The sequence below is a fragment of the Bubalus bubalis genome, chromosome 5 (genome assembly GCF_019923935.1).
Source record: "Bubalus bubalis isolate 160015118507 breed Murrah chromosome 5, NDDB_SH_1, whole genome shotgun sequence".
Lineage (NCBI taxonomy): Eukaryota > Metazoa > Chordata > Mammalia > Artiodactyla > Bovidae > Bubalus > Bubalus bubalis.
The window spans coordinates 78,482,222-78,498,155 of record NC_059161.1 but is presented as its reverse complement, the minus strand read 5'-3'; the positions used below and the strand labels follow the sequence as shown (position 1 = coordinate 78,498,155).

The following is a 15,934-nucleotide window of genomic DNA, read 5'->3' as shown; positions in this document are numbered from 1 at the left end:
ATGGAGAGCTGAGACGCTAGTCTCAGTCTCCTTCCTCCCCTGACAAGAGGAGGGACCGTCTCACTTTCTTGGTGTGTCCATGTTGAGTCTCCCCTGGGCCTCAGGGTAGGAACTACCCTGAGTGTGTTTGTGGCCCTCCTGGAGTGGGCAGAGGGCAGGTGCCACTAGGAGAAGCCTTGGAGGTGTGGAGGGGCGGATGCAGAAGCAGCTGGAAGGCTGGGGGCGTCCTCTGCAAAAGTGGGACTGGATGTAGACTAGGTGCAGATGGGTAAGCTTCCTCCTGCCTCACCTAAGCCGGACGGAGGTTGATGGGGGAGGTCACGCTGGTATTTAGAAAGCTGCCCCAAGGAGAAGGTACATAGAGATAAGACTGATCCCCAAGGAGGGGGAGGAAGGCAGACCCCCGCCCAAGGTCAGGGTTAGGTCTCTGGGGTCGCAGAGGAAGGCAGACCCCCGCCCAAGGTCAGGGTTAGGTCTCTGGGGTTGCAGACGTGCCGCCTCGGATGCTGTCGCCCCGGAACCAGCTCATCAGGGTGATCCTGTACAACCGGACCCGGCTGGACTGCCCGTTCTTTGGGTCTCCCATCCCCACGCTCCGATGGTAAGTTCCAAGAGACCAGGCTTCCCCTACAGGGGCATCTGTAGGGGCATCTGTCTCACCTCTCTCATCGCATTCGGCCCACGAGAGGGGTTCAGCAAGTCCTGGGAGCCGCAGAGGGTGGAGGCTGAGACGAAGCTGGCAGAGCATCTGGGTCAGGGCTCTTATTGTGCAAGGAAGGAAACTGAGGCCAGAGGCTTGCCAAGGCCAGCCATGGGTGGGGGCAGACGCACGGCCTGGGGTCCCTTCGCCCGGGCTGGTCCTTTCCCAGCATGCTGTGTGTCCTGCTGCTCTGTTGTGAGGTTTAAGAATGGACAAGGAAGCAACCTGGATGGTGGCAACTACCACGTCTATGAGAACGGCAGTCTGGAGATCAAGATGATCCGGAAAGAGGACCAGGGCATCTACACCTGTGTTGCCACCAACATCCTGGGCAAAGCAGAGAACCAGGTCCGCCTCGAGGTCAAAGGTAAAGGAGAGGGTCGCTAGGTAGGGGACGCAGTGAGTCGGGGCTGGGGGAGCATCTTTAACTTTGAGGATGCCATCACAAAGTTATCCGTGTGTGTCACTTTGAAAACACACCACCCTTAATGTTTAATCCCTAGTGGGACCTCCCTCAGGGCCCCCGGCTGGCCTGCGTGCTGCACGCACTGAGTTATTACCTGCCCTAGGCAGCGAAGCCCACTCCCCACACCAGCTCCCCGCCACCGCCCCAGAAACCATGTCCTGTGTTCCTGAGCCAGCAAGAAAGGACCTGGGTGTTATTTCCACTGGGGATCTCCTATTCCGGGCCTCCCCGACCAGTGCACCTAACTGAATCCTATTTCTGCCACCCTCCGCGGTCCACGCAAGCTGGTCATATGTGTCATCCCGTGGCCGCTCAGGGGTGGGGGTGGCAGAGAGGAGCTTGAGCTCAGGTGCTTCTCCGCAGACCCCACGAGGATCTACCGGATGCCTGAGGACCAGATCGCCAAGAGGGGCACCACGGTGCAGCTGGAGTGCCGCGTGAAGCACGACCCCTCCCTGAAGCTCACGGTCTCCTGGCTGAAGGACGACGAGCCGCTCTACATCAGCAACAGGTCTCCGCTCCTGCCTCCCTGCCTGCTGCTCCCTGGGGCCCTGCCTTCTCCCTTGATCCTGGTGATGCGTGGACGCACCCAGGGCTCCTATGTCGGTGTATCACTGCAGAACCGCTGAAGAGGGTTCTGGACCCCTCAGGGGAGATCCCCTCCAATGCCTGCCCTCTCTCCACTCAGCGCCCTGCTCCTCTCTCCTCTTCGCCCGCCTCTCCTCCCCTCCTCCCCTCCTTTCTCTCCTCCCTCCTCCCCTCCTTCCCCTCCTTCCTCCATCTGCGCTCTCTTCTCTGTCCCTCTGCCCCTCCTCGTTCCTCTTCAGAGTCCAAGCTGCATGCCCCCTGCCTCCTTTCAGCCCAGCCAGCAGTGCCTCGTCCCCCAACAGAGGCGGGGATGCCTGAGCAGGCTCTGGCCCTGTGGTTACTTGGCTTGCCCTTACTGCAACCTGGGCCCACGCCTGTCCTCTCCCTCAGCCAGATTTGGATCTGACTGGAGTTGAGGGCGGAGCTAGGCGTAGATGATGTGTAAAGTCCCCCAGGTGTTGGGAATACGCAGCTGGGGCTGAGAACGTTGATCTGAGCCTCCCCCCAGGCTCTCCTCTGTACCAGCTTCAGTCTCAGGACAGGGTGCACTTGGGTACCAGCTGGGTCTGCCGATCATCTGGTTTCCTGGAGGGGCATAATCCTACAGCAGGCATGGGCTCCTGGGTGCCCTCCTCCCTCTGGAGACAGTTCAGGGGAGCCCAGGGCACTCGGGTGAGTGCAGACATCGCTCTGGTTTGGAGACAGAGCTGGAAGCTTGAGAAGACCTGCCTTCACGGGTGGGCCGTGCTGTGCCCTAATTCAGGAGGGGAGCGCACAGGACCCGGGGGATCCGAGCACAGTGAATACGGAGAGGCCACGCTAGTGCCGCCTGTGTCCTGCCCCCTCCTCAAGCTCCTCAAGCTCCACGAGTGCTCAGCATGGCAGGAAGACCCTGTCCCTCCCACAGCACTGCAATGAGCCCCCATCCCCTAGGAGGGGCTGCAGCTGCCCACTCAGACCCACTGTCCCCTCCCCAGGGAGAAGATGGACAGGCAGTGCCTGCTCCCCCCACCTCCCCACCTCACTGTCTCCCCTCCACCTTCCTCCAACCCCTCCCGCTTCCTTTGCAGAATGAAGAAGGAGGAGGATTCCCTGACCATCTTCGGCGTGGCCGAGCGGGACCAGGGCAGCTACACGTGCGTTGCCAGCACTGAGCTGGACCAAGACCTGGCCAAAGCCTACCTGACCGTACTAGGTAACCGCCACTGCATGCCCTTCCGCTGCCCCCACCCCGCCTCCCTGCATCCAGAGAAGTGGGCGTGGCTCGGAGGGCAGTGCCCACGGTCAGCCAGCCAGCCAGGCATGAGGATCCTCTTGTCTGAGGGTCTGAAGGTTAGGAAGCTGCTCCTCTCAGAGCAGGCTGTACTGGATGCCTTCCTTACCTCCTGAATGGAATTGCTAACTTGCCTCAATCCTCAACTGAAGGGTGCCAGAGGAGAGAGGGATGGACAGGGTTCTTATTGTGGTCGTTTTAACCAACTTTACAGCTGACTCTAAATCACTAAGTCAATTAAAACTGCCCATCCAACAAGACAGCTCTGTGTTTGGCCTTCTAACACCCACTGCTGCTTTATTCTCTGCCTGCCTCTCCTGGAGGGATTTCACAGGGTGCTGGGCACTCCGATGACTCCCTCTTGGCAGGCCCTCGCCCCCAAGCCAGACTGTAAACACGAAGCCATCCCAAACCCGGGGGTGTGGGCTCCCGCCCAGCGGAGCGTATCCTCTCTTCATCTCTGCTGTCTCGGTGCGTCCCTGCACCGTCCCAGAGAACAGTGGCCCTAGACACGGTGCCCGCACCGGGACAGCAAGCAGACCGCATGCCCGCCCCTGGCTGCAGAGGGAGCGCGGGAAGGCCTTTGTGAGGGCCGGGGCACCCTCCACGGGATGGGGGGTGAGGCCAAGCAGGGGCCGCTGTTCAAGCCTGGCCTCCTGATCCTGCCCTTACAGCACCTTTATCCCCAGATGACCTGCTAACCTGGATAACCCGTCTTACCTTTGCAGCTGATCAGGCCACTCCAACTAACCGTTTGGCTGCCCTTCCCAAAGGTAATTCGTACTAACCCCGGGACTCGCGCCAAGCACTCGAGGTGCCTCAGAGGGTGGCGCGTAGGAGGAGGAAGGCCCTGCAGGAGAGGAGTGCTGTGCACAGGGGAGGGGGCAGCTTGAGCCACCCCTGCCAAGTCTGACCCCTGTCAGGAGGCCCCGTCCCCTCCCTGAGCCCTCCTAGTCCCGCCCCTTTGGTAGACTGAGTTGTGGTCCCTCCCACCCCTTACCTCTGGCCACGCCCACCACTCCCCTGGGGCGGCCTGTTCTCCATGTGCTCTCGGAACACTTGCTTCCAGTTATCCGTAGGCCCATCTTTTTGGCAGCCTCTCCAGATCTGCTGTTACCACCCATTTACAGTCCACGTGCAGATGTGTGCAACACGTGAATGTGGCTGTTGGGACTCACCTTTCAGATCCTTCCAGTTACCAGCCAAAATGTGGAAATAACTAGTTCAAGGGGCCAGGGTGGGAGAAAAGAAACACGTCTGCCCTCACTAGTCAGAGGCCAGGACGGCTTTATCCCTAGGCCAGGAGGGCACTCACACCCACTTCAGAAACCCAGTGAGACTGGAGTCCCCTAAAGGCGCTGCCCCACCCTTGCTGGGGGACTCTGTCCTGCTGTCCATCATGGAAGCTTCTAGACAGAGCTGCTCTCTTCTCCCTGGCCTGGTCCTCTGTGTTTGTCCCGCTCCCCCCACCCCCTCAACTGCTCTGCCCTGCAACTCTCCAAACACCCTCCTGGGCTCCTGCCCCCTCAGAGCCTCAGCACACAGAGTAGAAGATAATTATAGACAGAAGTCCCATACTTCTTTCCTAAAGGTGTGACCCTTTCCCAAATGCTTCCACTCCAAGAACACCCACAGATTGGGTTGGGTTGGCCCCAATTCTCACTGCGCCCTGCACCCCTTGATATTCTTTGGGCGGGGTGGAATCTGGGGGTCTTTCCTCTTTGTCCTTCCTTGAACCCCAAGGGCAGGGGTGGTCCCTGGGCTGACCCTCCGGCACAGGCTAGGGTTGGTCCCTTAGTGGGGTGAGCTCAGCCCACCCGGGTCCTGTCTGTGGGACAGTGGCTGGGGCTGGGACCCATGCAGGCCTGGCTGGCTCTCCCTCTGGAAGCCCCTCCCTCTGCCGCCAGGACGACCGGACCGACCCCGGGACCTGGAGCTCACCGACCTGGCTGAGAGAAGCGTGAGGCTGACCTGGATCCCAGGGGACGACAACAACAGCCCCATCACAGGTCAGCCACGGGCCTGTGCCGACCAGGAGCGAGGGACGCAGCCCGGAGGCCGGCCTGGCCCTGGCTTTGGGCCCCGCCGCCGCCTCACTTGGCATGTACCCTGGGCTGTCGACAGGATGGAGGCCGTGGTCTGTCTCCCGTTCTGTGTTTGGGAAGAGTTCACGTGCCTCTGTCTCCCCATGGGAGGCTGTCAGTACTGCTGGGAACCCGAGGAAACCTTGGGAAAGAACTCACTGACTCAGCTCCCCAGACAGTCCCGACTTCCTTGCCTCCTCAGACTACGTCGTCCAGTTTGAAGAAGACCAGTTCCAGCCAGGGGTCTGGCACGACCATTCCAAGTTCCCGGGCAGTGTCAACTCAGCTGTGCTCCGGCTGTCACCCTACGTCAACTACCAGTTCCGGGTCATCGCCATCAATGAGGTGGGCAGCAGCCACCCCAGCCTCCCATCTGAGCGCTACCGAACCAGCGGAGCACGTGAGTGCTTGAGGGCTAACGGCGGGTGCTGACGCCAGGCACCCCAGTACAGACTAAGTTCCCCGGGTCCCCAGCTACGTGAATTTAGGCAAGCTATTCCAGGCTTCCTCATTTATGAAACAGAATAATTATACCATCTCCGTTACGGGGCTGTTGTGAAAATACAGTTGTTTGAAAATACAATTCAGGTCCTTAATGTAATGTGCATGTAGTAAGCACACAATAAATGTTAACTGACATTTTTATTACTACTTATTAGTAATAATTATGAATAATTCTTGATGATCTGCTTTAAAGGGAAGAGCTATGAAGATTGGCAGTAGAAACATATAATCTCATGTTGCATAAGGTTTCTTAACATACTTGGGTAATGAAATGCTTCGATTTCTGAAATCACACTGGCTCATTGAGGGTGAAAGATGCTCCCCCAAAATGTTGAATACCAGGATAAACCAAGTTGGTATTAAACACACTTAGTGGATAATCCACAAAGGGGATAATCCACATTGAGTTGGCTCTATTGATCATCTAAAGTTTGGAAAGCCTTATAATAAATGCTATCTTGTCAGTGATTAAAACTCGGAAGAAACTATCCCTCCTTTGGGGGTTTAAGTCTCAGCTAGGAAGGCACATCATATGTACGACAGAGTGGCAGAGCGAGCTCAGCTGCGTAGGGGACGGAGTGTGTTGAGAAATGCAGAGATGAGCACAGAAGGGGCCAGTCAGCTGGGGAGGAGAGGCTGTTTACTGTGCCCTGTGGTGCGTACCCTGGGTTTGAACTTTGTCTCCATTTGGGTTCCAGCCCCCGAGTCCAACCCCTCTGATGTGAAGGGAGAGGGGACCAGGAAGAACAACATGGAGATCACGTGGACGGTGAGAGCCCCTCCAGCCCGCCCACGATGCTTGCCTGGCAGTCTGGGGGCCCTCACAGTGTACACCCCTGGGACCCCCCAGGCTGCAGGGTGGCCCAGGCGTCCTGCCTGATGTGAGGGCCACTCTTTGTATCGAGCATCAAGAAATCAAACAGGAGAGTATCTGAGAGCAAGCTTTAAGACAGGAGCAGAGGTGACTGAGGAAACAGACACTATCATTGTGGCAAAAGCAGAGAGAGTCCCACAAAACCAAAGCACTTCTTTAGAAGAAGGAGAGATTTAGATTAGTCCCCAGAAAAGATGTAGCCTAAACACCAGTACCTCGCTTCGGTGAGTTCTGAGCTCCTCTCACTGGAGATTGTTGAGTGTGCAGAGAGACCAGCCTCATGGTGGGCCTCCAGTGGCAGCCGTCTGTAAGTCCAGGATGGACAGAGGGACTCCAAAAATGACCGCCAGACCAAGATTGAAAAACTCGTCTTCCATCTTGGCTCATCTGACCACATTTTCCAAACCAAAACTGGGATATGTGGCCTCCAAATGACGTTTTTTTTTCCAAACTGCTTCTAAGTCTGAGATGTAAATTCAGCCACTGAAAACTTTTTATTTTTGGTTGCTCTGGGTCTCTGTTGCTGCGCGAGGGCTTTCTGTAGCTGTGGACAGAAGGGGCTGCTCTCTAGCTGTGGTGTGGGGGCTTCTCTTGTTATGGAGCACAGGCTCCAGGGCACATGGGCTTCAGTAATTGTGGTGCACAGGCTTGGTCACTCCACGGCATGTGCCACCAGGGAAGTCCCAGCCACTGAAATTTTAATGTTTTTGTGCTGTTGCTGTGCATAATGGAAATAGACGGATGCAGAGTTTAGAATCACGACCATCACTGTCTGCCGAGGGCCTGGTCTCTCAGCAGCCTTGGCAGTTGGGCTGAGCCCAGACTTAAGACTCCAGGGCTCATCTTTAGGACCTGGCAAGAAGTGGTTCAGCTCCATATTGCAGGTGCCCAGGGAACGGGTTCCTGGGCCAGCCCTTGGGGAACAAAGACAGAGTTATGCCTGCTGCCAGCTCCAGCCTTGTAAGAAGGGTAGGGGAGACATTCGCTAGGACTGAAGTCAGGAATTTTGATTCATTGGCAGCAGGCATGCCATGACTAAACCAGAACCCGCTCCTCTCTGATTTTGGAGGCTTGTTACATCACCATGCACATTTTGCTTCTGGTTGCTCCATCACTGGAAAGAGTCCTGTTGACAGTAACGCTTTTACTGCCTGTGCACCTGCCGAGGGGGGGCTGTGAGGTCAGAGGGACTGGGGCCTGGGTGGAAGATCTGCGTGCTGCTGGCTTCGCAGGACTCTGGGCTCCCAGGGGACTCAGAGTTGGGGGCAGGCTCTCCCCAGCTGTGCAAGGGGCTGGCCACGGCTAGGCAGGCTGGGGACAGGGACCTGCCGCGGGAAGAGGGCAAGCGGGGTGGCCTGGGCTCCTCGCTGGCGCCCTCACCACTCCTGCCGCCTCTCCCCGCTCAGCCCATGAATGCCACCTCCGCCTTCGGCCCCAACCTGCGCTACATCGTCAAGTGGCGGCGGAGAGAGACCCGCGAGACCTGGAACAACGTCACCGTGTGGGGCTCCCGCTACGTGGTAGGGCAGACCCCCGTCTATGTGCCCTACGAGATCCGAGTCCAGGCTGAAAATGACTTTGGGAAGGGCCCTGAGCCGGACACCATCATCGGTTACTCTGGAGAAGATTGTGAGTACCCGCCCTCCCTCCACCCCGGGCCCACACGGCTGGGCTGCCCAGGCCACCCCTGCAGACCAGGAACCTTGGCGTGGGCCCCGGGTCTTCTAAGAGCATCCTGGAGGACAGTGAGTTACCAGGAAAGAGGGGTTTCCTGCAGTGACCTAGAGCAGACAGGCCCCAGGCGGTGCCGGGAGCAGAGATGGTATCATCTGAATGCTAGTTAGAGTTAATGAACCTCGTCACCCAGTCCAATACTCTCACGTTATGAACATGAAAACTGGGGTCCTGCAAGGGAAACCCCCGCCCATACTGCACAACAGCAAATTCCAGGCTTGAGAACAGAACCCAGGTTTGTGGTCTATCTTACTGGCAGGCCTTGCTAGCCCCAAGGACCGTCTGACCCAAAGGCCATAACTAGACGCCTCCAAGGGAAGCAGGGCCAGGCCAGACTCCTCCCTGGACTCCCCAGGGGAATCCTGGAGGGACTAAAGTCCACAGCTCCCCAGACCGAACACTCCAGGCCAGCCACTGCAACACTGGGCATAACAAGAGGAGTTCTTTGGAGGCTGTTGCTGGATAAATCAATGTGATTGTGGGATATGTGTAGAAGTGTGTACCTGCCTCTCCAGACAGTGGGGGCCTCTCTGTCCCCAGCACATCAGTCCTGCAGGCTGCTGAGCAAGGCAGGAGGGTTAGTGACGCCCCTCCTGGTCAGGGTAATCCATACCCTGGTGAATCTGGGTCTGATCCGAGAAGAAACCATGGAGGTGGGTGGGGTGACCCGAAGGAAGGAGGGAGGAGAGTCTTGGGGAAGAGTGGATTCAGGGGGCCAGTGCTGGGGTCAAGAGCAGGGCCAGTGGGGTTCACGACAGTGAGCTAGGAGGAAGTGAGGGTCGGGCCCCGTGCCCCGCTTCCCTGGAGGTGATTGTGGATTGGACCCCCCTCGGGAGATAGGGAGCGGGGATCAGCAGGCCCTCTGTCCATCCCGCTCCTCATTTCCACGGTGGCGGACACTTCCAGACAGAAGGCGGTGGGGACTTCTGGAGGGTAAGTATGGAAAAGGCAGCATCTAGCCATGGACTCACGGACCACCCCACCGTTTCCATCGCATCTGTGTACCCCGCAGCCGACATGTTAGAGGGGATAGGGCAGAACCACTGTTGTGGCAGAGTAGAAAAAACAGGGGAGAGAGCCAGTTATGGGCGCAGTGGCCCTCCCTCTGCAGGTAGTCACAGGATCAGAGTCTTTTCCTGAACTAGGCTAGGGCGTCTTCAGTCTGCGGGCAGTGTTTCCTGCGGGGCCCTGGCAAGAAACAAATGCCACTCAAGGGGGACTATTTCCAGTGTGAGGACAGGGTTAAAAGGGAAACAGCAAGGTTGGTAAGCCACCGGGAGGCCAGCCACAGTGGAGTGCCGTCACGCCACTCGGCCTGGAGGGAGTGCCCGGCATCCAGAGTGGGCTGAAGGCACAAACCAGCAGAGGGCAAGCAAGTCGGAGGGGACTCTGGCATCAGCGAGGGGCAGCCCCACCTGCATAACCAGCTCTCTGTCCCGACACATTGCAGATCCCAGGGCTGCACCCACAGATGTTAAAATCCGAGTCCTGAACAGCACCGCCATCAGCCTTCAGTGGAACCGCGTCTACTCCGACACGGTCCAGGGCCAGCTCAGAGAATATCGAGTGAGGAAGCCAGCTGCAGCCCCTGTCTAACCACACAGCTCCCTAACAGGGCGAGGGGGTAGCAGACGCGGTACATGAAATGTTTGGAAGGGGTCCTTGGGATAGTTGTTGGATCCAGAGTTGGTTTAAGAAGATGATGTCTGAGAATTCCCTGGTGGTCCAGTGGTTAGGACTCCACACTGTCAGCTCCTTGGCCTGGTTGGGAAACTAAGATCATGCAAGCCATGCAGCACAGCCAAAACAAAAAAGAGGATGTCTAGAGTGAGCTGTTCAAAATATGCTCAGAAAAAATACAGATACACCAGGTGTCTCCTGCACCAGGTGTGCTGAGAGTCTGCTCAGCAGATGGGTGCTGGGTTTGCATTGGCCACACAGAACACATTATGCTTGCCCTCCGTATGTGAGGACACGTGTATCTTCAGAGGCAGTGTTGAGGCACCGCTGAGCTACACCCCTCCCCTCTCCTACAGGCCCTTCTGGGCTGCTTGCCTCACCCATTCTGGTTTCATGAAGCCCCAACTAACCGGAAGAGCTACTACAAGGGCACAAACCCTTCCCTGTTGTCACGGCCAACTGCAGTTATTATGGCCCTTGACTTCCTCCGGCCGCCTCTTCTCTCCCTGATGTTTCTCTCTTTGAATGGGAAGGGAGAGATAACCCAGGGTATTCAAGGCTCTCCCTGATGGGCTGCTCTATTTAAAACTCCTGGAGAGGCTGTGGCCCTGGGGGAACACGGGTTCTGTGCCTTAGAGGTCATCGGGGGTTGGCTGATGGACAATTGGTGGCACAGAGGGAGTCAGTCTCTTCTAGGGAAATGGATTTTGCAGACTGAGGAAGGAAAGTGAGATGATATATATGCTTGAATGAGCTCTTCCCCAACTTGCACCTCTAACCTACTTGCCTGGAGATGTTTTTGGCTAAAGCTCTCTTTGGGTCCCCTTCTTAAGTCTGGACTTCCTCCATACCTTGTCCTTGGAGGCCCCAGGTGATGCTGGTGTGACGGCCTGAGCTGGGGCTTCGCGCCCACTGCTTCTCACACCCCATCCACAGCCTTCTGACTGTGGCAATGCCACCTTCCACAGGCTGTCCCATCCACCCCAGCTCTTGCCATCCCACAGCCTGGTCTCTCATTGGCTTGGACATGTCCCTATCCTAATGGTTTTTAAATAGTATCAAAAGGAAGCTTTTGATTTTAAAGGACTAAGTCAACCCTTTCTTGTATTCAGACTTCTGGGGGTAACCTGCTACTTTTCAGCTCCTGTCTGCTGCCAATCTAAACCATACTAAATCTAACTCAAGGTGATGTGGTCTTTGAGCACAGAAAAGAGCTCTCCATGCCTGGGCCCTTGGCTCGAATTTGTGCTTTTGGTACAGACTCCCTGAGCAACCTAACCCCTGCTTGGAAATAAGTCTCAAGATGGAGCATCTCGGCTGTACGTTTGGCCAGCATGCCTGTTCCCCAGAGAGACGACACGGCTCAGAAAATGATCGAAAACAAAAACTCTATTTGGTTTGACATCGGTCCCCACATGCTAGTGGCTAATGATCGGGGACTGTCAGGTGCCTCCCCCAGCCCTCCGTGGGGCTGCTGAGGGCCTTTGCAATTCGGAGCCCGTGGCCAGGAAAGGGAAGACCAGTCACCACCAGCACCACCACTAACAACTAACCCTGCCCTGCCCGGCCGAGCCCTCACCAGCCCGCCTCTGTCCTAAGGCCTACTACTGGAGGGAGAGCAGCTTGCTGAAGAACCTGTGGGTGTCTCAGAAGAGGCAGCAAGCTGGCTTCCCCGGCGACCGCCTGCGTGGTGTGGTGTCCCGCCTCTTCCCCTACAGTAACTACAAGCTGGAGATGGTTGTGGTCAATGGGCGAGGCGATGGGCCTCGCAGTGAAACCAAGGAGTTCACCACCCCGGAAGGAGGTAGGTCCGGCTGCTGCTCCCCGGGGAGGGCAGGACACAGGTGGCATGGCCGAGTGGCCCCAAGCGCCTCCAGCATGCCTCTACCTGGATGACACAAGTTGACCTCTGCACAACCTCATGGAGGGATGACTGGCCCGCTGATGGCACCCGTGGAGTGCTGTCCCCGAAGCGGCTGCCCCGACAGGCAGTTCTATGTCAGAACAAGACTGTGAGGCGGCTGACAGAACTCTGGCCAGGCTGTGCACACGGACTCCCAAGGGCACTGCAGGAGCCGCCCACAGCGTCTTGAGGGAGCCCAGGCACCTGGACTCCCAGGAAGCACCTGAACTCCCAGAAGGCACCTGGACTCCCAGGAGGCATCTGCTTGGTTCGCCAGCCTCAGCCCCAAGAACCTTCTCTCCTGTCACCACTGTGACCTAGAGGCTGTCCTTCAGGGGCACCCTGGGAGCTGGACACCTGGGGAGGTCCCTGTGGGTCTCCTGTTCCTGCCAAGCCCCTCAGACCAGGCCCTCTTGTTTCTCCTTCCTTCTTAACTGTTATTTTCCCCCATTCTTCTGCCCCTCCTCCTTTTTCCTCTCCTCTGTTTCCTCTCCCTTGTTTCTTTATTCCTGTATCCCTTCCTCCTTGTCTGGTTTTCATCACCAGCCTCTTCCCATTGCTCCTGCTCCTGGCACCATCCACATGTTCCAACGTGGGTTTCTTTCCCCTCACCCCTGAACCTGGCATTCTCAGCCCAGAGGCCAGGGTTTGATACTTTGACCCTGTGGTGAGAATCCTTGTCTGAAGATTGAGAACTGTGGCTTCTGTTACCAAACAGAGGCTAAAATTGGTTTCCTGCCTGAGGATGATTCTGCCCAACCTGGAGGCTTCTTTGCGGGATCAGAGTCTAATGTGTGCTATATTCAGGGTAGTTTTTAAAGGAGAACTTGACTGACCCTTCCCCATGTAAACCAAGTCTGAGCTGTGCTTGTCCTAGATGTGGGGAGATGCCATCCCGGATGAGGCAGTGGGTGCCAGCCATCTCATAGCCCTCCAGGTTCTGGCTTAGCAGCGACCCAGCACAGGGGCTGTCCAGAGGTCAATGCCTTCATACTTGTGCTTTGTTTCTTGTGTTTTCCTCATCCTGCCCGCCCCTTTCTCTCCCCCCATGTCCCCCGCTCTCTCCTCCTTCCCCAAGTACCCAGTGCCCCCAGGCGTTTCCGAGTCCGGCAGCCCAACCTGGAGACAATCAACCTGGAATGGGATCATCCAGAACACCCCAATGGGATCCTGATTGGATATACTCTCAAATACGTGGCCTGTACGTTCTGCCCTTCTTTCTCTTGGATAATCTGAGAATCAGAAACCCCATTCTCACCACTTTTCCTAAGGAATCAAGGTAGAAAGCCTCTAGGTACACAGGGCATTGTGGAGGGATGCAAGGGGCAGGTGAAAAGCTTCCTATAGGGTTATGGGAGGCAAGTGAGACCCAATCCCTGCTCTCTTGTCACAGTTTCTCCATCAGGGGGCTTCCAGTCAGCCGGTGAGGCATAGGGGACATCTGGTCTGATGAGGGATTCAACCCCAAGGCTCAGGAATCTTAGAGTCTCTAACTCCTAAAGGTCTAGGACAGAACATTTCTTACCTGACAGAGCTTCCATCCACTAGGCAGATAGTACATGCATAAGGGTCCACACGACACTGACCCTCGGGGCCACCTTAACAAGTTGCCATTTTTGGTAAAGCAGCTGTTTGTGGAGTTGCCATGGAATATTGAATATTCAGTATTGAATATTGGCTCACTCAGGAGCCTGGGTTGGGATGACCTCACCTAAAGAATTCAGCATCACCAGGCAGGGACAGGAGTGTCATTCATTTGAAAGACTTTCAAATGTCTTCTAAAGTAGGTGATGTTATGCCTTAACGTGAGGCTCAAAGGGCAGGCATTGTGTTATTAAGGATTTTAATAGCCAACTGTGTGCTTGAATGTGATTCTGAATCCATCTCTGGACCTGACCTTCCCCCTCTGAGGTCTATAGTGAATAGGCCTTTTACAAAGGAGGCACTAACAATGAAAAACTCTAGTGGTTTTGCCCTAGTTCTGTTGAAAGGAAAAAAGGAACTCAAGTTTTGTCCTTGTTGAAAAGGCTCGAGGATTAAAAGTTGAATCTTTCAGAATCAGCCACATAACCTTGTGTTGAGCTAGCAATAATGAGATCAGTGGGAACGTGTTAACCCTGGTGCGTCATCGAAGAGCCAGAGAGGAGTTGTGGCCCAACACTCAGCCTTTGAAACGTCTCCCAGGCCGAGTCCTTAAGATCACGAGCAGGTTTCATGGGTTCCCTTCCCAGCAGAGTCGAGAAGGCTTCCTCCTTCCAGCAGCAGTTTATATATAACCCATCATGGTCAGCATTGCTAAAGCTCAATTCCACTTACCTGTCTCTCTCCAGTTAATGGAACCAAAGTAGGAAAGCAGATAGTGGAAAACTTCTCTCCCAATCAGACCAAGTTCATGGTGCAAAGAGCAGACCCCGTGTCGCGCTACCGCTTTTCCCTCAGTGCCAGGACGCAGGTGGGCTCAGGGGAAGCAGTCACGGAGGAGTCGCCAGCACCCCCGAATGAAGGTAGGTGCACTGCGGCGGCCGCGGGGCGGATGGTCCCGGGGAGTGCAGATGCCTAGAGAAACCCTGAGCTGGCCTCTGGCCTCCTGGGATAGCGGGGCCGTGGCCCGCAGGCCCCCAGAGGGAGAAGCCAGCCTGCGTGCTGACAGGTAGGTGCCAGCGATGGACCTGGAAGACACGTCTTCATACTGTCCCAGTCAGACCTGGGTCCCCACGTGGCCTCGACTTGCTCAGCTGTTTAACTGTTGGGGATACACGGAAGAGAGTGTGAGTCGTGGCTGAGCCGAGGGGACGAGAGAGAAAGCACGTTGGAAGTAAGTGTGCTCACGGACTCCACAGAGCAGGAAGGTGTTTGCCAGGTGAGGGAGGCAGCGCTGTGATGGACGTGGCCCCTAGGGCTGCCCCTTCTCTGAGGGTGCCTGGCGCTCAGAGGAACGGAGACCAGCTGTGATGGACACTGACTGCCGGCGTCCTGGGTCGAGCAGGAGACAGACGTAGTAGCCCTCCTGGCGGCCTGAAGGGAGTGAGCTGTCAGGCCGAGGAGAGGACAGGGAGCTGGGAAACAGCCGTCGGCCCAACCAGCTGCACAGAGAGCGCACGTGAGCTCCTCTCCTGGGCTCTGGCGTCTTCCCACCGTGAGCGCCCGTCCGGAGCTGCGCGCGCACGCGATGTCCACTAGAGGGCGCCCGGCCCGGAGCTGCGCGCGCACGCGATGTCCACTAGAGGGCGCCCGGCGCCCCTGCTCATGGCGTCCGGGAGTTCTCGGGTGGGAGAGGCTCTGGAAGCCCTGGCATCCGTCCACAGACCCGCTGTGAGAGAGGGTGGGGGCTCCGCCTCCCCAGAGGCACCGCACTCCCCGAGGTGCCGGACAACTGTGCCAAAAACCAGGGGTATAAAAACTAAGGAGCTCCCCCAGTCTAGAAGGAGGGACGCCCACAAGAGGATCCAACCGTGACTCGCCACAGGCTGTGCTGTGTTCAGGTGACGGAAGTGCAGTGGCTGCGCGGGGGGTAGGGTTGAGTCCACAAGGGAAGGCTGCAAAGAAGGGGCCATGTGGTTAGGGACCTCTGACGCCGACCACAGATTATCGCGTCCAGCACTCTCCCAAGAAGGCTGAGGTCTCCTGGCCTGGGGGCCCTCCTGGGCATCCCCACCCCCAGCCCAGGAGAGCAGTGGTACCTCCAGGCCTGCTGCCTCTGCTGCCTGCCCCCAGGCTCCCAGCTGAGCTCCCCAAGCAGTCCCGCGTCCCTCCCCCGGCCCTGCTCCCCTGACCAGCAGGCCAGCACCGAAGCAGAGGGGCGAGGGGCCAGGCGGAAGCTGGGAAAGGCTGACGGTGCTGTGTGTCTGTGCCTGTAAACCCAGAGTGAGCCACACAACATGCCCCCCTCCCACAGTCTCCCTTCCAGTTTCTTGGGCATTTGGACAGTGTATTAGGGCTGGGTGACTTTGGGTAAGTGGTTGATACATGCCTGTTACCAAAGGTCAGGCCAGGGATGGTGCACTTTCTTGACTACTTCACTCTACAAGGAGATACATAAAGAGAGCCTCTTCTCCCTCCCTTCTCCTGCCCCCACCAATACTGAACATCAGATAAACAAGGCCCCACTGCCCAGCTCCAGTGACCGCT

At 57.0% G+C, this 15,934-nt stretch overlaps 1 protein-coding gene across 18 annotated transcripts in view; it reads left to right on the top strand.

Annotated features, from left to right (window-relative positions):
- The window catches only part of NFASC (neurofascin), a 199,963-nt gene that overhangs the window by 152,485 nt on the left and 31,544 nt on the right, over positions 1 to 15,934 (top strand). For 11 of the 18 annotated variants that reach the window (XM_025277758.3, XM_044943290.2, XM_044943297.2 and 8 more), the window contains 13 exons: positions 490 to 601; positions 901 to 1,067; positions 1,530 to 1,677; positions 2,825 to 2,949; positions 3,756 to 3,800; positions 4,935 to 5,036; positions 5,314 to 5,511; positions 6,314 to 6,384; positions 7,896 to 8,118; positions 9,674 to 9,789; positions 11,503 to 11,707; positions 12,885 to 13,007; positions 14,137 to 14,310. In XM_025277758.3, coding sequence (XP_025133543.3) covers positions 490 to 601; positions 901 to 1,067; positions 1,530 to 1,677; positions 2,825 to 2,949; positions 3,756 to 3,800; positions 4,935 to 5,036; positions 5,314 to 5,511; positions 6,314 to 6,384; positions 7,896 to 8,118; positions 9,674 to 9,789; positions 11,503 to 11,707; positions 12,885 to 13,007; positions 14,137 to 14,310 — 1,809 coding nt within the window. The remainder of the gene's footprint in view (positions 1 to 489; positions 602 to 900; positions 1,068 to 1,529; positions 1,678 to 2,824; positions 2,950 to 3,755; positions 3,801 to 4,934; positions 5,037 to 5,313; positions 5,512 to 6,313; positions 6,385 to 7,895; positions 8,119 to 9,673; positions 9,790 to 11,502; positions 11,708 to 12,884; positions 13,008 to 14,136; positions 14,311 to 15,934) is intronic. The other 7 variants (XM_044943301.2, XM_044943300.2, XM_044943299.2 and 4 more) reach the window with 3 other exon arrangements.